Source organism: Leptonotus elevatus, chromosome 11, assembly GCF_054856555.1.
Source record: "Leptonotus elevatus isolate MCC_2025b chromosome 11, RoL_Lele_1.0, whole genome shotgun sequence".
Lineage (NCBI taxonomy): Eukaryota > Metazoa > Chordata > Actinopteri > Syngnathiformes > Syngnathidae > Leptonotus > Leptonotus elevatus.
The window spans coordinates 7,490,886-7,510,686 of NC_141249.1; the positions used below are offsets into that span (position 1 = coordinate 7,490,886).

At 39.7% G+C, this 19,801-nt stretch overlaps 1 protein-coding gene across 3 annotated transcripts; it reads right to left on the reverse strand.

Annotated features, from left to right (window-relative positions):
- Positions 1 to 163: 163 nt before the first annotated feature.
- On the reverse strand, positions 164 to 18,544 carry comp (cartilage oligomeric matrix protein). Of its 3 annotated transcripts, none has more exons than XM_086088271.1 (19): positions 18,317 to 18,544; positions 16,519 to 16,592; positions 16,262 to 16,313; positions 15,295 to 15,443; positions 14,396 to 14,437; positions 12,142 to 12,219; positions 11,764 to 11,916; positions 11,400 to 11,504; positions 10,164 to 10,271; positions 6,251 to 6,410; positions 6,025 to 6,143; positions 5,062 to 5,114; positions 4,796 to 4,989; positions 4,554 to 4,732; positions 4,325 to 4,373; positions 2,628 to 2,824; positions 2,284 to 2,456; positions 2,057 to 2,196; positions 164 to 1,646 (listed from the first exon to the last, which is right to left on the reverse strand). In XM_086088271.1, exons 1-19 carry the CDS (start codon positions 18,375 to 18,377, stop codon positions 1,588 to 1,590), a joined length of 2,145 nt encoding a protein of 714 aa, XP_085944397.1. In that variant the 5' UTR covers positions 18,378 to 18,544; the 3' UTR covers positions 164 to 1,587. The 3 variants fall into 3 exon arrangements, with proteins under 3 accessions (XP_085944397.1, XP_085944396.1, XP_085944398.1); XM_086088270.1 differs by having other exon boundaries at positions 14,396 to 14,533; XM_086088272.1 differs by lacking the exon at positions 16,519 to 16,592 and having other exon boundaries at positions 14,396 to 14,533.
- Between the last annotated feature and the right edge of the window lie 1,257 nt (positions 18,545 to 19,801).

Sequence of the window (19,801 nt, forward strand, 5' to 3'; positions counted from 1 at the left end):
TTCAAGCTTTTGGATGTTGGAGGAATCGAGGTGAGACAACTCATTTTTGATACAGCAGTACCTGTACATACACATTGATAGTAGTAAGCATTTTTTCTGGAGTAAGTCAGCCCCCTATCATTGGTACCAATAATGAATGTTGGACTTAACCTTTGGGCTTTTATTTGCAATACAATGCACAACATGTAAAACACATGAACAGATAGATAATGACTATTGTAAATAGGCCTACTAAAATGTAAATTTCTCTCTTTGTTCCACTCTTTCTCTCTTTCCTAAGTAGTATTTATATTATTGTACATTCAGTCACTTTATTGTGTCTATATTAGCACCTTGGCTTTATTAACATGCCCAGGATACAACAGCTAGCTTCTTCTGTTCCAATTCAAACAGAAGACGGTTGTCAGTCTAACCATATGGAATTGTTCCTAGCTTGAAATTTGTCAGTTAATGCCCACCATAACAACATAAACACTTCGCTACGATTAAATGCAGAAAAATGAGGAATGGTAATGATAATGTTAATAATACAAGTTTAAAAAAGAAAAAGTGCCACACATCCTGGTTTCTGCCAGATACTTAAACCACAACTATTGAATACCACTGAGGTAACGTATTGCTCCGTATTGATAGCTTACGATTCAAACAAGCACTGTATGTTCTTTTTACACTTTTATAGCTGGTTTAAAAAAAGGAGATGCAGTTTTTTGGGTTTTTTTTTAAATAGAGGCTACTATACTCTTTCAATGTAAGGGTGCTTCAGCACCCACAAAAAATTGGCTCAGCCTATTAAACATTTATGGTTCTGTGCCAGCAAATCGTCACAGGTTTAGTTAACCCTATTCCCAATCCTAGCAAGAAGAGCTAAAGAGGAAGTAAAGTAAAAAAAATGCTCTTTGCGATAATTTGTTGTATGCGCCTCCACTCGTCTTAACATGGTATTCTGATTAATATTGTGTTTGTAAGTGTTATGTATTAACTAGCAAAATCCACCTGTTTTTATCGATATCAGGAGGTGGCCATTTTGCCACTTGCTGTCGACTGAAAATGACATCACAGTGCCCCAGGGCTCAGCTCGCAAGTGTCACATGACCAAATCCAGAAAACAAGTGAGCTGTTTTCAGGTAATTTCATTGCTGTTACACGGACATATATTTATCCAAAATTATGCCAGCTGTTTCAAGGTGAAACTCACAGGGACATTTGACCAAATATTAATGTATGAACTGCCTCCAGTATATTAGAGCATTCAAGTCTTGATTTAAAGTCTTGATGAGTGTACATAAACTTGTAACCCCAATTAGGTTTGACCAGATAACTGGCATACTTGACACATACAGTATATTAATACAGAAGACTGCAGAAACATAAAACAATTTTACCAATGATTACCAACTGCAGACTGTGAGCATCATTTACCAAAAAGTTCCCAATTTCTTTCTTTAGTGGCAGTTTTTCAATGACTTCTTAACAAAAATATTCTGTGGAATTTCCTGACATCTGCTGTGTATCTTCTGATATGTTTACATTAGTCTGATATCTGAATGGTTGTTGGTGCAGCTCTGAAGGGCTTGTTGGCCATTTCCTTCAGGACACCAGCTGAACATGCCGTGCACGATAGGTGTCGAAGTCTTCTGGCATAGTGTCTGCAGACAGAAATACTCAATTAGCTGACCAATTCATAGTTTTGCTGCATGGACAGAAACGAACCGCTGTCTTGTTGACAAAGAATAGAAAAACTGACAAAGGTCAGAAAACTTTATGATGGTTTCTACTATCATTTCGAATAGAAATCAGACAAAATAGAGGCCAATCGGCATCCTGGAAAGGATTGCGTTCGAGGCACAAAAATGTCGGGATATAACTTAATTAAAAAAATCAGAGTTCGATCTTAATTCTTAGTCTTAGTCTTTTTTCAATTGTATGTGGCTGGCTCTTTGGAAACAATTTGGAGACCCCTTTTTTTTGTTTCACCATTACTGTGCCCTGGTGCACAAAGCTTGGGTTAATAGAGGAAAAAAATAGTCACACTTGTGAGTAAAAACACGTTTCTCACCATTGCAGCGGTAACGCAGGTTGGCCCAGATGATGTTCTCCTGGGAAAAGCAGAAAACGCCAAGTCGACCTCCCCTCATGGTGGCGTCTATGATGACGCCTGTGTCTGCCACCATCTGAGGTCCCTCATAGAAGCGAACCCTGTACCCGAATAGAGAAGAGAATGTTTTTTTCCTGTTTGCAAAAGTGTGAGAAACTTTTTGCTTTTGCTTGTTGCAAGTCCTCTACCTGATGTATCCATCAGCGGGTCGGTGCTGGAGGAACCAGCGATAAGAAGTCTTGTCCTTCCAGCCAACATTGCGAGCGTCTTTCCACAGCAGTTTCACCTGGTTGCTCGTGTCGCCGGTGTGCCACAGGGCATTCCTCAGGTTCTCACCGGGGCCTGTGTTGGACTTGACAGCCTTTCCAAATCCACAAACGAAAACGAGTTTGAGTCTCTTGTGTAAAATCTAAAAAATCTAAAATCCCTATTTGTGATGTCATCATGGACTTTTCCCAATTTCACAACTCACCCAAAAACATCATGTTAACTTTGAGCAGTTGCATAAAAAGTCAGGCCTTCCACTGATTACCTTGAGTTGGATGCCCGGTTCTGCCACGGCTCTGAAAGGGTTGGCCTGCCAGTAGATCTGCTCCACCTGCTTCCACATGACCACATAGAAACTGGAGCTGTCCTGGTACCCGAAAATAAATCCTGCGTAGTCGTCGTCTGTCACCGTGTTGACATGAAATGTCCCTTCGAAATCGACACCACTGAAAGCAGTGTAACCTGCCAAGGAAGAAGTGCTGCTTTACCATTCAGTAATGTAGACTCTCCTGACCATACACTTATAATAAAGCACAAAATGTATTTGGAGAAGAATGCAAATCATGCAAATTAACCTTAACCCCATATTAATATCTCAGCCAAGAAGATCATACTCTCTAAAAAAAAAAAAAACTTCCCAAAAAATGTATTATTTACATTTTCCTGCATTTGTAATTAAAAACATGTGTGGATCTGTGACTACATTTAGATACAGTATGCAGAATTTGCCTATCTATGAATCTATAAGGTTTTCCGACTTTCATAGCTTTCTGCCACCAATGTAAAAGTCAGTCCACATACACTCGAAAAACAGTTGGGTCAAATAACCCAAAATGATTCAAGAATGGACCCATCAAATTAAATTAATAACCCACAAAGAACCTTTTTTTTCCAGGACGGGGGGTGTTATGACCCAATGTTTTGGTTTAATAATATAATAATAACCCAATTGAATTGGGTCAAAAATGAAGTGAGCGATACAATTATTTAACCCAAAACAATTAAATGACATTTTGTTTTATTTAACCCCAAAAGTTGGGTCAAATTAAATTAATAACCCACAAAGCAACCCAATTTATAGTATTCATTTGACCCAACTTTTTGGTTAATTGAATAACTCAAGGGCGGCACGGTGGATGCCTGGTTAGCACGTCTGCCTCCCAGTGCAGAGGACGTGAGATCGAGTCTTTGGCCTTTTTGGGTGGAGTTTGCCCATAGGTGTGATTGTGAGTGTGGATGGTTGTTCGTCTCTGTGTGCCGTGTGATTGGCTGGCAACCAGTTCAGGGTGTACCACGCCTACTGCCCGAATCCAGCTGGGATAGGCTCCAGCACCCCCCGCGACCCTTGTGAGGACAAGCGGTTAAGAAAATGGATGGATGAATAACTCAATTGAACTGGGTTAAAAATGAACTGACCGAACCTTTTGAGTTATTTAAACCAAAAAGTTAGGTCAAATTAAATAACCCACAAAGCTGTTGTGATGTGGGTTACATTTTTTGGTAAAGTGAATAACCCCAAAAGTTGGGTCAGTCCCTTTTTGACCCAATTTGTGTTATTTTTCCACCCAACTGTACGCTTAGAGACCTAAACCCACAATTTAATTTCAATTACTGATCAAGAAAGGGGGGGGGGGGTAATCAAGCAAGTCATAAGTCAAGTCCTACAAGCTTGCTTAGTCACAACAAATATTGGAGTGAAAATAAAACGTTTCTCACAAATCTTAATCCTTTTCTCTCCACAGCTGACTGCTAGCAATGCTGCTTTGCTTCTTTTGCATTCATCAAAAATGCAGATTCCCAACTAGATAAAAAATGACTTGTCAAGTCATGTAATTCAAGTCAAGTCTCTTGGATATCAAGTCAAAGCCAAGCCAAATTGGTGTTAGAGATGGGGATTAAAAAGATGGGCTTGCATAGAAAAAGATGACGTGCTGTAGTGAGCCGAAGTAAAAAGAATCTTACCAACAGCCAACCCAGGATCACTATTCATTGTCTGGACAATCTCTCTCCCCTGCTCAACAATTGAATAAACATAGTGAATTGAGTACATATTTGGACTTCCAGCACTTCATTATTCAGAACTGAAATTAAAGCATGGTGTCATATTTTGGTTGAATTAACTTTAAATACTGTTAAGTGCAAAGAGGAACATAAGATGGCAACAGTATAAACAGTATGAAATGAAATTGACCTGATCCAGCACCACCCAGTTGGGGTCAATCTGAGCGTCGCCCTCCGGATCTAAGACCACAGTCTGATACTCCCTGAAATCAGTGAGCGTCACCTCGGCGTTTTCAGGACAAACGTCGATGGTGTCAATGATGGTGTCGTTGTCGAAATCCCTTTCGCACACGTTACCTACGCCATTGCCTGGAAGGAAGCATGAAAACAGATGTGAATGGGAAGGATTTATTCACCTGCTGCAATCCGTACCGTCCGAGTCCTCCTGCAGGGGGTTCGGGATCAAACGGCAATTATCAGGACCCGGCGGCAGCAGGTCCGGAATGCCGTCGTTATCGTCGTCATCATCACACTCGTCTCCTTTGCCATCTTTGTCGGTGTCGAGCTGGGAGCTGTTGATGACTGCTGGGCAGTTGTCTCGAGAGTCTTGATGACCGTCACCATCGCTGGGGGAGATCGTCTTTGATTGACACGTGAAGGATGTTGGTCACGTTTGGAGGCGTTTGATGTCACGGTACCTGTCTTTGTTGGTGTCGCAAGGGTCTCCGATCAGGTCGTTGTCTGCATCCGACTGGGAAGCAGAAGGCGGTTTTAGGTTTGCAACAGAAATACCATTTAAAATGGCTAGTCATGGAAGTGTGCAAATACATTTACAATGTGATTTAATGATGCCGACAGGGTTGGGAGGGTTACTTTTAAAATGTAATCCGTTACAGTTACAAGTTACCTGCTAAAAAAAATGTAGTTAGTAACGTAATCCAAGTACCATAATATTAAAGTAATGTAACTGGATTACTTTTGGATTACTCCAATATTGAGTATGCTCACGATAGATAGCTAGATAGTCATCCAATGAGGATGACGATGTGACATCAACTGCTAAATGAACTTTTATCCCAGTCACAAGTTTAGCCGTGTATATGTTGTGTATGATGTTTAAATAGTGAATTGGTGGGAGGAAGATTTGTTTGGAAGGTGTAACTCACATTATGGTTGTAGGCTAGCGGGCTAGCTAGCAAGAAGCTACGGCGCGTAGCATGCCGCTGGACTATCAGCTCAAACTTTCGCTCCAAGTAAATTCCAGTGAATACCGGTCGCCATTTCCTCCTCCCGTCCGTGAAGCTTTTTCAAACTGCCCGCGTGTGGAGGACACGACTAGTCAATTCATTCGTCCCCACCTCCCCGACATGTAGCAACGGTCCCCACTCGCTCTGTTACTCTGTCTTTCTCTGTCTCTCTCTCTCTCTGTCTCTGTCTCTCTCTCTCTCTCTCTCCCTCGCTTTCTTTCGCACTCTCTCTCTCACCGTAGAAATTGTAATCCTCGAAGTAATCCCTATTTTTAATAAATGTACCTGTAATCTGATTACATGTAACGGAATAGAGTTAAAAAAAAAATTGCAATCTGATTACGTAACGGCGGTACATGTATTCCGTTACTCCCCAAGCCTGGCTGCCGAGTATGTGTTAAAGACCTATCTGACCTGGTCTGGGTTGGGAACGTAGGGACAGCTATCACAGGCGTCTCCAACTTTGTCTCCATCACGATCTATCTGGTTAGCATTGGGAACTCGTATGCAGTTATCCAGGTAATTGGGGATTCCTGAGAAAAGTGCAACCAGCAGTCATCTACATCATGTCCATATTCTTTACAGATGTGACAATACATTCGCAAGCACAATTACTAGGTTCAATGTGAAGTATACGAACCATCTCCGTCGATATCTTCATCACATTCATCGCCAAACTTGTCCACATCGGTGTCCTTTTGGTCATTGTTTTTGACAGCACGACAGTTGTCGCAAGCATCGCCGAAGTCGTCTTCGTCGATGTTCCTTTGGTCCACGTTCGGCACCAGCACGCAATTATCCTGTAGGCAAGCACTTCAAATCCTGAAAAGGATCTTGATTTGTGGACAAACAACCATATTTGGAAACTTGCTAGGATGTAAAACTAAATGTAAAAAAGAAAATGTTTTTCCCACCCAACCGGCAAAGAAAAACAATGTCAGTAGTGAAAATGTGTAATGAACATAGGACGTAAATGTAAGAAAGTGCACTCCTGTTGTCAAGTTTTTAAAACTCATTTGCTCCCAAAAATGCATAAAAAAATTATATTTTTAATATGGCCATGGTTCCAAAAACGTATTTATACGTTTTTAAGTTGTGTTTTTTATGCCAAAGCATACAGAAGGCTTTGATGCAGCCTCTGACCCGAAGAGGTTGCTTAAAGCAATGGTAGTTATTACAAAAACGACCAGAAGGTGGCAGGAGAGTATAAGAGATCAACCAGGGCCATGTTGCAACAAGTACCCCAGTGTTTTCAACAGGAATGATTAATAATGATGAAACTTAGCTATTCTAATGCTAATTGATGCAAAACGGAAACAGATACTAATATATATTTTTTTCCTGATGAAAGAAGAGACTCTAATCTTTTTTTTGGTAGGTTCCATGTTTTTATAGCAATAGAACACAATAGTCTGCCCCTCTTCGGCGCCGGTACCTGGGGGTCCCCGGGGGCTGGGGGTCGGGGTTTGGGGGGCTGCCGGTTGGTCGGGGTGGGGTCGGGGCGGGGGCGGCTTTTGTTGGGAGGGGGTGTCTGGGGGATTGGGGACCTGGGGGCGGCTGGGGCTGGGTTGGGGTGGATGGGGGGCGGGGGGTCGTGGGGGGTGCCGGTGGGGTGCCTGGCGGGCCTGCAGTGCCCCGTCCTGCTGCGTTGGGTCGGGGGCGCGGGCCGTGTTGGGGTGGGGGGCGCTCCTGCTCCTGGGTTTGCTCTCCGGCCGGTGGCCCTGGCGGGGCCCGGGGGTCGTCCTTTGGCGCTGCCGCGGCCTGAGGGGCCCTGAGGTGTTGCGCTTGCTCTGTCCTGGCAGGGGTCGACGGCTCCCCTCTTTGGTGGAGATTTTCATGCATGCCAGATCCACCACACCAGCATCTATCGAAACTCAGACACAATCTGCTTCCTCCTCAGGTCATTGAATCGGTGGAGGCTGGTGTCTGTGGATCTCACTCGGCTTCGTCTGTCCTTCCTTCCTTTCCTCAGTCTCTCCTTCGGTCTCTTGAGGTCTCCCTGATTTTTATTTTTTTGGGGGATTTGTTGGAATTTAGATGTTTCTTGGGTTGGGGAAGAATTCTGGTGGGTGGCCCGGTGGGTGGTGTCTGGTCGGTGCTGGATTTCACCTTCCTTGGTTTTCTTTGGTCCCCTCGGGTCTCCTGACGGCGGTGTTTGGTTTGGGTGAACGGTATGGTATTTTTTCTAATAAGTTTTTGGTGAGCTAACAAATACATGCACCCACGCACGCACACACGCACGCATGCACATACACATACTCACCCACATACAAAACAAAACAAAAAAAAAAAAAAAATATATATATATATATATATATATATATATATATATATATATATATATATATAAAAAAAAATAAAATAAAAAAATAAAGAGCAATGATAATGACATTTCCGAATGAACAATACTGAGCTCTTTATAAGAGAAGAGAAAAAAAACAAAAACAAAAAAACAAAAGAACACAATATTCTGTGGGCCTTGCAAAATCAGTCAAAATCCAGTAAAACAGCCGGGAGCGAAGGGGGTTGCTTCAGTGAAAATGGCTAGGAGTGAATGAGTTCAAGTTCATAAGTTCCTTTACACACACACACACACACACACACACACACACACACACACACACACACACACACACACACACACACACACACACAAAATATAAAATATTTGGTAAAGAAACATGATGTTCACATGATCAATCTGGGATTGTTCCACTGTGATTTCCTCAGGAAAGGCGGGACATTCTGTACAATACTTCGAAGTGATTGGACGATGCGGCATTGTGCACGTTTGTTTTGACCAATCACGGCCACGAATGAAAATGTTGTCTTCGTTCTCATCGAAGGGGGGGGGGGAAGTACAAACATCTTTACCAGATAAAAACGCACGAAGCGCCTCTCGCTGTTCAGCATTCAACAAGGAAACAGTGATTCATTCTGCATGAACAGAATTAATTGCAGCGTCTATTCTATGGAGGTAAATTTGGTGCAAAACTAACTTGTGCAAAAAATTTGTACCTGTAGAAAAAAGTCTAAATTTGTATCTGTAAAAGTCGTGATTTGTATCTGTAAAAAAAATGTGTGCCTGTAAAAAAAAAAATTGTGTCTGTAAAAGAAATTTGTACCTGTAAAAAAAAAATGTGTATGTGTAAAACAAATTTGTATCTGTAAAAACAAATTTGTACCTGTAAAAGTCATGATTTGTATCTGTACAAAAAAAAATTTGTACCTGTACAAAAAGTATAAATTTGTATCTGTAAAAGTTGCGATTTGTACCTGTAGAAATGACAACTTGTAGTCAAAGAAGTCGCCACTAGGAGTCACAAGTGTTTTTTCTGCTGCTGTTCAGTGACGTGAGTTTTGCCCCATTTGTCGCGCTACAAATGGAGCAAAACTAATTTGTACTTGTAGAGCGCCGTGATTTGTACTTGTAAAGAAGGGGGCGGGCTCTGGTGTAATGAAGGGTTGTTTTGACCAATCAAGTGAGAAGGATTTGAGCGGATTGGAGCGCAACCTCATTGGTTTAGCGAACGACGGTGGCGGGACTCGCGGAAGGATACAAGCAGGACACATCGTCGCCAACCAACATACATATTAAGAATACTTCTTAATATGTATGTTGAGGAAGAATACTTCAGTATTCTTAATATGTATGTTGAGGAAGAATACTTCAGTCGACTGAAGTATTCTTAATATGTATGTTGGTTGGCGACGATGTGTCCTGCTTGTATCCTTCCGCGAGTCCCGCCACCGTCGTTCGCTAAACCAATGAGGTTGCGCTCCAATCCGCTCAAATCCTTCTCACTTGATTGGTCAAAACAACCCTTCATTACACCAGAGCCCGCCCCCTTCTTTACAAGTACAAATCACGGCGCTCTACAAGTACAAATTAGTTTTGCTCCATTTGTAGCGCGACAAATGGGGCAAAACTCACGTCACTGAACAGCAGCAGAAAACCCACTTGTGACTCCTAGTGGCGACTTCTTTGACTACAAGTTGTCATTTCTACAGGTACAAATCGCAACTTTTACAGATACAAATTTATACTTTTTGTACAGGTACAAAAAATTTTTTGTACAGATACAAATCATGACTTTTACAGGTACAAATTTGTTTTTACAGATACAAATCACGACTTTTACAGATACAAATTTAGACTTTTTTCTACAGGTACAAATTTTTTGCACAAGTTAGTTTTGCACCAAATTTACCTCCATACTATTCGTCCATGTTAGGTTTGTTTGTTTGCCCCGGCGTCGGCACTGGCTTCCTGGTTTGTGTGTGTTTCATTCCTCCGCTAGCCACCCACCCTCCCTCCTCCGTGTATGTGCACTTGCAGGAGAAGTAGAAAAACAAGTTAACTGAAGGCAATTAACTTCAAAGACGCTACTTATTTACGCAACTCTGCAAAAAGAGCTCATTAAGGTGACAGACAGTATTAGCGGTTATTCGATTTTCATCATTTATTTATTTTTAACGACCTCTACTTGGTAGAAATTCACCTATCGTGGCCAGGCGTGGAACCTATGTTTTATATATTGTATTGAAAGAACCTGGGTGTTGGGTATCCCATCTCCATCTGCATCGTCATCACAGGCATCTCCAATTCCATCACGATCAGCATCCTCTTGACCAGAGTTGGGCACTGTGAGACAGTTGTCCTGCAAAGAAAAAGAAAAAAAGGTGAGCAACAAGCTGGGCAAGTTAAAAGATGCGTAGTTTGAGTAATATTTGGATTCATTTGCTTGACATTTGTGCATTGTCTACAGTGGAGCCCCGGCATACTAACTGATTCACTGATTTATAGATTATTTTTTGGGTGCTTTTTTTTGTTCCCCGTTTTCCATGGAAAACTACGGAAGCGTAATGCATTCACTTGAGGGAGCTACGTTTTTTTGAGTATTTTATTTCTGTTTTTTGAGTAATTTCTTTCTGTTTTAAAAAAATATACTTTCATCAGTTTTTCTGAATATTTTTTTTCTGTTTTTCTGAGTAATTTCCCCCCTGTATTATAAAATAATTATTTTTCAGTTTTTCTGAATATTTTTCGTTTTGTTTTTCAGACATTTTTTTTCTTCTGTTTTTCTGATTTTTTTTTAAAAAAGGGTTTTCCCTCAGAGATTAGAGAACAAACCACAATACAGTATACACATTTCCTTTATTGAGAGCCAGTAAGTAAACATGACCATCTTATTGCATATGTGTGCGGGAAAGTGTCTGCTTCCGCTAATAGCAAGTCTGCAACAAGTAACTTGGAAATCAGAGGTAAAAAAAAAAAAAACTCCGAAAAACAGAGCTGGTGTTCTGTTTTTCGGAGTAATTTTTTTCCCCTGGTTTTTTTTTCCTGTTTAAAAAAAAAAATCTGTTTTGTTGAATATTTTCCCCCCTGTTCTTCTGAATATTTTTTTTCAGACTGTTTTTCAGAATCTTTTTGTAGCAGAAAAAGAAAAAAGAAAAACAGAAAATAAAAATAAAAATACTAAACAAAAACAAAGCTCCCCCAAATTAGTCAGAAAAACAGGAGTTGAATTTTGTGTGAATGCAATACGCTTCCGTAGAAAACACATTTGGGGGGTTTAAAATATTTGTTTTCCAATTTCCGTTTCAATGAGCATCAATTATATGCATATTTGCTGTATACAGGCAGGCCTGATCCCAATCCCCAGCGAACAGCGGGTGTCCACTGTACATCACAGTGGATACATACTGTATCAGTTCATCTACTGTATAAAGGAAGTGGGAATCGAAATCGCACCACCATGTGTCATTTCCTAGTGCCTGCGACTCACCTTGGCACAGTTCCTCTCAGCACAGTCCAACCTCTCATCTGGGAAACCGTCAATGTCGATGTCAGGTCCACACAGGAACCCGTTGCCTGCCCAACCAACTCCACACTGTAAGCATGTTAAAAACTTTATGAGCTGCACTACCTGTTTTTAAACTCAAGCTCTTCTATTTTCAATATACTTAAATAGAAGCATTAATACGTGTGAGAGGAAAAAGGATTGGTAAAAGCACTAAGTACTAATTGAACTTTTCCCCCTCAGCAAAAGTAAAAAGTACAGAGTGAAATGTACATCATGTACTTAAAAGGCAGAGTGCAAATATGACTCACAGTGTTGTCCAAAGAAGAAGAAAGTGCAATTTGCTCACTTGACATTCAATCTTGCCATCTCGATGGAAGATGCACTCGGCGCTGACGTGACAAGGGTTCGGCTGGCCGTTCCCACACGCCCTCTCAGGCCTGCAACCCCGTCGCTGGTCACCCACGTAGCCCCTCTTACAGGGGCCGCATCTGAAGGAGCCCTGACAGATGAAACAGCGCATCGGCCATTGCTGTGAATTCCATTAGTTTGTTGATTCTTATGATCTTCAGTAAATAATACTTTGATCTTGATGACAATATGTAATAATTAGGCATTGTCGCTTCAATTACTACATGCTATTGACTTCAAGCGAACAACACTTGACACAAAAGTGGAGAAAGCATATTTTTGATTTGCAGGTTTCACAGAATCAGTAGCTACTTACTGGAGTATTCATACAGATGGAATTCTCGACACAGCCGCCGTTTGTGTGGATGTCACATTCATCAATGTCCTTGCACACCTTTGTAAAATAAACAACCACAAAAAATAACATTGCGCTTAAGAGGTTTTTATATGTGTTCTTATCTAAAAAATAAAATTAAAAAACCTACTACTATAGGCTATATAACACTATTTCTCATAAATAAATTAACATAGTTAGGTGCTTCTCAGTAAAGATGAATATCATACAAAGTGTCATTTATTTCAGTAGTTGAATTTATAAGGTGAAACTCATTACACTACTACATACAGAGTGAAATATTACATGATTTTATCTTTTTGTCATTTTGTTTATCATACCTTACACCTAACAATAACCACAACTTCGCCATCTCAAGAAGCCAGAATATTACATTGGAAACAATTAAAATTGGCATTATGAACAATATTTTACTGTGTGATTAATGAATCTGTTTATATTGTATCTAGCCATCCCTTTTCTGTACTGCGTATCCTCATGAGGGTCACGGGTGAGCTGGAGCATATTCCAGCTGAATTGAAGCAAGAGGTGGGACCAGGTAGCCCCAAAGGACCACATGAGTAGCCTGCCGGCTGTTCATAAAATAGCTCACCAGTGATTTCCCAGGAATGCTGTTGTAGTGATCATTTCAAAGTGTGAACACACAGAAATAAAATGTTGCACATTGATATTTTTCAGTTTACCAATTGTTATAAGAAATCATTAATATGGTCACTGTCTTCACATATATTATTATCATTCATTTGTAATGACAACATATAAGAAGTAGGACTCGACCGATTTGGATTTATTTATTTAGCCTATGCCCATTCTATTTGGCAAAACAAAATTATGATAACAGATTAATTGTCCGATATATATATATTTATATAAGGAATAAAATAACTTTTTTGCTCCTTTAAAGGATCTTTGTGCAGTTTGTCACTTTTTTACTCGCGACTGCCACCAGGCTCGTTCATGGTGCGCGTGCGAATACATGCACGATCTTAAGTGCACGCCACATATCCGTTACTCCACAGAGACGCGCATGACGTCACCCTCCACCACTCCTTCCCTCCCCAAAGAAACTGTGGAGTGTGAGGGTCCGCACACTCTGCTATAAAGGGAAGATAAAGGCTGATAGGTGCAGTCAGAGTGAAACAGTCAGGGCTCTTTGTACTCATTGGTGGAGCATGCATGATGTAGAAAAAGCTTTAATATTACCTTTTTAAACTGCACAATGCACCTTCAATAACAACTAGAATATTTGATTATTTCACAATATTTTTTCCATTAGTATTTGTTTAATTTTATTTTAGAGAGGAAAAATAGCAACAACAACAACAACAAAAAAAAGAAAAATGCAAATTTTCACCTATTTTTTTTTGGGCATGAGGTTTGAGGTGTGTGTGTGTGTTCTTTTAATAGCTTTTAAAACAGCTAATATTGGTCGATTAAATTGCTCGGGCCCTATTGATACCACCATTAAAGGTAATTTGAGGGAATTTGTTATTTCCGAAGTGTGTATCAAACTGGTAGCCCTTTGCATTAATCAGCACTCAAAAAGTAGCTCTCAGCTTCTAAAAAGTTGGTGAGCCCTGATCTAGTCGTCAATGTACCGAACATGCATGTTTGTGGAATGTGGGAGGAAGCTGGAGTATGTGCACAAAGCACACGCAAGCATGCAAACTCCCCCGTGCTCTATAATACAGTATGAGGACTACTGAAATTAATGAACATTTATACAAAAATCTATCTATTTGACAGAGACGTGCCTTTGGAAATAATTATCTCAGACTATGTTTGGTGCTTACTCATACTGACTCTTGTTCGAAAAGACTTAAAAGCTGCTGGACGCTGAAAATAGAATTTCGAATCGCTACTGCCGCCTGTGGCCAAAAAATGTAACTACCCTCCCTTTTTTTTCACGTATACAATGTGCACATGACGTCACAACCGCAGACAGAGGGCGGGAAATTCAAACTCGCATGCAGTCTGAAAACTATTGGCCAGATGCTTGCACAATTACCCATTGTGAACAGCTAAGGTGTTAATCTACTAATTAAAAAATGTTTCAGTCATAAATGATCAAATAAAAAGGCTCATGTAAAGATATTTTTGACCAAATTGTTACATACAGCAACTTTAATTTTAATCTAGTATACTGTAATTGTTAATATGATTTCCCACCAATCTTCATGAAACAAGCTATACTCGATATGATAATGTTGTTTACCTGCTTGTTGGCAGTGGCGTAAGCGATGCCGATGCCGTGCACCTGAGGTCCATTGTATCCCGAGGGACACGAACCACAGCGGAACCCCGGGGAAGTGTTGATGCACCGCACACCCATGTGGCACGGTATCACAGAACACTGTTATGCGGCACAGCAGTTAGACAGAACCTTTCAGGTCAACAGAAAAGATCCACAAGCAAACACGCACGCTATATTTGGAAATTGGAAACATTTGATTGCTCGTACACTACACACTCAAAAATGCTGGGTAGGTTTTATAACACTCTCTCTGGGTAGCTGTGGATTTTGATCAGATAGGATTTGTTTTGCTGAAGATGGACAGTTTTGTCGTGGACTTACGTTGATTTAATGTCACACTGCGGTTGGTGGTGGCTAGATGGCTCAATGGGTAAAACTGCTGACTTAAGACATGGGAATTAAGACTCCAACCCCAGTCAGGGTAAATGGTAATGTCTAGTTGGGTCCCCTAGGCAAGACTCTTTACAGCATATGTGAATCCAAGCCTGAATAAAAACGAGTTGACCTCAGCCTTGTCAACACCACCGGAGGGGGAAAAAAATCCCACAGACGCATGGAAACATCTTGTAGAAAGTCTTACCAGAAGTGTGGAAGTAACTACACTTGCAACTTCGTGTAGGTGTAATGGCCAAGTTTACCCCTAGGGTATGTAATGTTATGATATACCAATATGTTTGTATTGATATACTTTTGTCCAGTTTACGATGCACAAGCTACTTCCACAAGTCGAGTGTTACCGGTGTTAAGTCAGGATCAGGATACATTGTGTCATTGTTTAAATTCTCAAGCCTCTGAAGTTGACTGATTGAAGATCTTTAGCAGCATAAATGCTCTATCGCACGTTTTTTTTCTCTGCATACCTCATCCACATCAGCGCAGTGGGTGCCATTACCCTCCATGCCTTCTGGACAGGGCCCACAACTTGGACCATGAGGCGTCTCCGTACACCTTAAACCAAGGTAGCAGGGGTTGGGCACACAGGAAGGACGAGGGTGCCCCCTTCTCATCCCTAAGGTGTCAAAGGCTCATGTGACTCATTTTGACTTTATTACAACACATTTGCATAGACAAAACACTCCTCACAAAAGGTTAGCGAAGTTTAGGGATGGACTTAAAATGCTTGATCAACTTTACAGGTTACAAATTTCAAGGTGAAAAATATGTATTCTTGTTTGTTTTCTCAAAAGTTGGAATCCAAGATAACATTGGAATATTATGATGAAACTTAAGTCAAAGTTTGACGTTGTAAAATACAACTTCAATCTCATAATATTTTTTTTTCTGGAAATACCACCTGTATTTTATATATATAACACATTATAAAAAATGTAAAACAAAAAAAGTTATATTTGTGTCTTTATTTTGTAATTTTGAGCTTTTATTTTGAAATACTCACTACAAATCTGAACATTATATCAAAAATAATTAAATTGTAATATAATCAACATACATACGTTTTAAATTACAGTACTGTATTTTACTGGCAGCAGTGATCCAGTATATAATCAGTAATCCAAAATAAGTAATTAACTGAATATAAATTTACAGCATTACACTGTTAATTATAGATGCAGTAAAAATACAGTCCTTGATCACTGATGCTAGTAAAATATTGTAATTTTTACAGTAACAAGTTTTACAGTGGAATAAGATGATATGTCACACTTATATCAGTGCTTTTAATTGTAGGAGTAATTGTTTTATTATTTTTGTTTTAATGTATGGGTTTTCACTTTTTAAGATGATATGGCAGTCATTTATTGGAAATTATTTTGTGACCCCGCTGACCGGTCTCGTCTACATCATTCAATACTAATGGTGACTCACCACAAGCTTCACACTCCATCACTGTATTCTTGAGGAAAACCATCTCTTTAATCTGTGAAATACAAATAGTTGCTAGTCATCAGTTCAAAGTTTTTCAACCAACATTTTTATTTTAATTACAATAGAAACATTTCATGTTTTCTACCATCTGTGTCAGAACAAATGCTTCATTTTCATTAAATTAAAAGAGTTTGTTGCCAGGTTTAAAAAGTTGCATTTAAAAATCACAGTACTTATCAAGTGTGAGGGTGGATTACCATTTGTTTCAGAAGATCTTTAATGTCCAACAGGGCAAGGTTTGACATTTTAATCTGACTTATAATTTCACCATCTAAAAATGAAAGAATAACAATTTTATTAAATCTGTTGGATGGATGTATTTTAAAACAATAGCGGATTTATAAATCATCTTTACCACTTCACAAGGAGACCGTATATACTGTATATCACCATCAAATATATTTATAATTAAAAAAAACTTCTTTTTTTTTAACTGAAGCAAATTACCATTCATATTAATCAATTGAGGTCAGTGATAAATGCAGGGAAACTCAAAAAGAAAATAAATAGTAAAGCACAAAATAAATAAGTTGACACATATCATCATCACACATAAAATTGACACAAACCAGCTTTAGGGGTCTTTGTGTGTTTGTATGTGTGCGTGCATGTGAGGGCGCACACATATTCCCAAGCAGGAGTCTTAATAGCTGACATTCCAGAGGCACCGCAGATCTGACTTGAATCCACCACCTACGCATTGACTACATTTTAAAGAGCAGACAGAAATGCCGCGATGGCAGCTGCATGATCGATTCCGCAGAAGGTTGTTTTTTTTCTAAAGGCAAGGAGCACAAGATTCAATGGCCATCCTGATGTTCCTACTGTATTAAACTAAAAGTAAAAATTAAATTGTCAGTTCGAACAGCAATTAGATAAAGATTTGTTTCTCCATTTTTGTTTATGTCCTCTGGCTGACATCTAACATTTTGGCTTGCTGCGTTTACAGATTGTAGCTATCAAGTTTTATGTTAGCAAAACAAGCTCTTGTGGAGCGGACCCGCAACATTGTGTTTTCTCCTTTGATTGACAAAATGTATGACCCAAAGATTACTGTAACGACATTCAAGTGATGCACAAGCAATGTGGATAACAGATGGACACTCACTTCTAAACAACCGTGTTAATAACTGGATAATTATAATTGGAACGTTAAGGATGCAAATTCAACAAGTTTTTTTTGTTTGTTTTTTACTGCTAGTTTTTACTGCACATTACATAACATTGTGCAGTTAATAATATAATATTTGTTCTTTTTTATGTTGTCAAAAAGCATTACAGGGATTGTGTGTATTATTTAATGCCATCTAGTGGTGAACTAATAGAATGCGACATTTGAAGTGTCCCCAGTGCTTGGGAGAGACCTCACTTCGCAAGCCTACCACCAATTACAACCAATTATTATTTGGAGTGAGCAAGCAAACTCACTGCAGCGGCTAACGCAAGCGGCTAGCAAGAGCTAGCTTGAGCGGCTAGCAGTATAGACAAGCAAATGCTAGTGAGAGCAAAGTAGAGGGAGACAAGCACCTGCAGGCCGCATCTGTGGAAGATAAGCAGTGGTCGCTAACTACGTACGTAAAGTTCTTCTCCTTCGGGTAGTAGAAAGATGGTGGCGAAACATGTCAACTTCCAGTAAGGCACAGTGTGACCTATGTCATATAATTAGCGATCACGAGACCTACAGTCCATCCATTCATCCATTATCTGAAATGTAAAAAAAAAAAAAAAAGTATTTTAAATGAATTGTCAGTTCGCCACTAGATGGCGCTAAATAATACACACAGTCCCTTTAAACAATAATGGTTAACTAATGTAGACACTTGTTAAGAATATACCCCTCCACACCCCCAATTATATTTTTCTAAATACAAAATGTTTGTGTTCCACTGTAATTAGATTTAGTTTCCCCCTTTGAATAAAAAAAAATACAATTAAATTAGTAATGGTTTAAGTGCCCAAAGCCAACCAACCAGGACTTTAAAAGCATTCCCTCACCTCTCTGTCCTGCAGCTTGTCCTGTGCAGAGCACCCAGGTCAGCACCAGAAAACAAAACATGCTGCAGTGTTTGTATAGCCCTTGTCTGCCTCCTTCAAGCCTTCTGCAAACCTGCTTCACAGTCAGACTCGCTTTCTCCTCCGCCCTGCTTTGGCTTTTATAGCCCGCACTCCTCCAACATAAAAAGATAAATCAACAACAAACCAACAACAACACGACCCCCACTTGGAGACCGTTATCCCCAGCTGTAGTGCTCAGCCCCCCCTGCAGGAATTCCAAGAAATGATCATCCACAGGGTTTCGTGCATAACAAGCATCATGTTAATACTTAACTTAAATGGTAGAGTAATGTTGAGGATGGAGATGTATGAATAGCAGAAATTTAGGCAGGCAAAAAGATGTACCGTTTAATAGGAAGTGCACAAAATGAACATTTAGGAAATAAGTTATTTACTGTTTATCATAGCTATTCTATTCTATTCTATTCTATTCTATTCTATTCATAGTCTCATTTATATTAGGGATGGGCGAGTTCCAAGAGTATGGGTTTGATATATTGCTCCTCGTGACGATGACAGCCCTCTTGTGGCTGTTTTACAGCCAGGAAACTAGAAATTACAAGAATAGAAATTTGCCATTCATTTCATGCAAATTTAAGAAAAAAATGTTGTTTGGGTTATGTAGTTATTGTTTATATTATCCGCCATTGTTTTTGTTTTGTTTAATTTTATGTATCAAAAGTGGTATTGGTGTTTGCTATGGGGCACTGACATTCCTAATTAATGAATTAATCATTAGATTTGTTTGATATGTTTTTGCTTTTTCCAGCAGGTATTTCAACATCAATAGATCTACCTTTTCCTTTGTTGAAAAAAATAAAAATACCATGCTGAATGTCCTTATTTCCATATCAAAATGTAAACAGATGTTTGTGATCATCATTAATTCGCAGGCCACATCTAAAATAAATAAATAAATAAATAAAATAAATTTGTTTACTCACGTGTGTGCATGTGTGTGTGCTGTTTGTCTTAATGTGCTGAGCAGATGGCACTAGCATTCCTTTGCTCTTGATCACCTTGATGATCTGTCAGCGTCACCATGAGCGGTTTTCGCAAAACAAAACAAAAGTGATGCCTCTGATGGCTTCTGTCAATATTTGAAAATTGGCGGTGAATGCCATGGGTGTCGAAAATGCTGAATAGACCGCCTGCAAAGTTCATCAGTGATGCTTTATTGCTTGAGCTGCAAAAGTTTGTCAGTTGACAGTTGGGGGGGGGGGTGGGCTAAGACTTTCTCAGTGCGTGACCTCCATTTCAATCAGCAGGAGTGCGTAATGATTTTGTATAGCGCTGGCATCGGGCCAAAACCTCATAAGTCACAATTGATAACATTTCCTATTTTTTGGTCAGTCCATACGTGTGGTTGTCATTTTTACGAATTATTGACCTACCTATAGGTTTGAAAATGGCTTGCATCGCTTT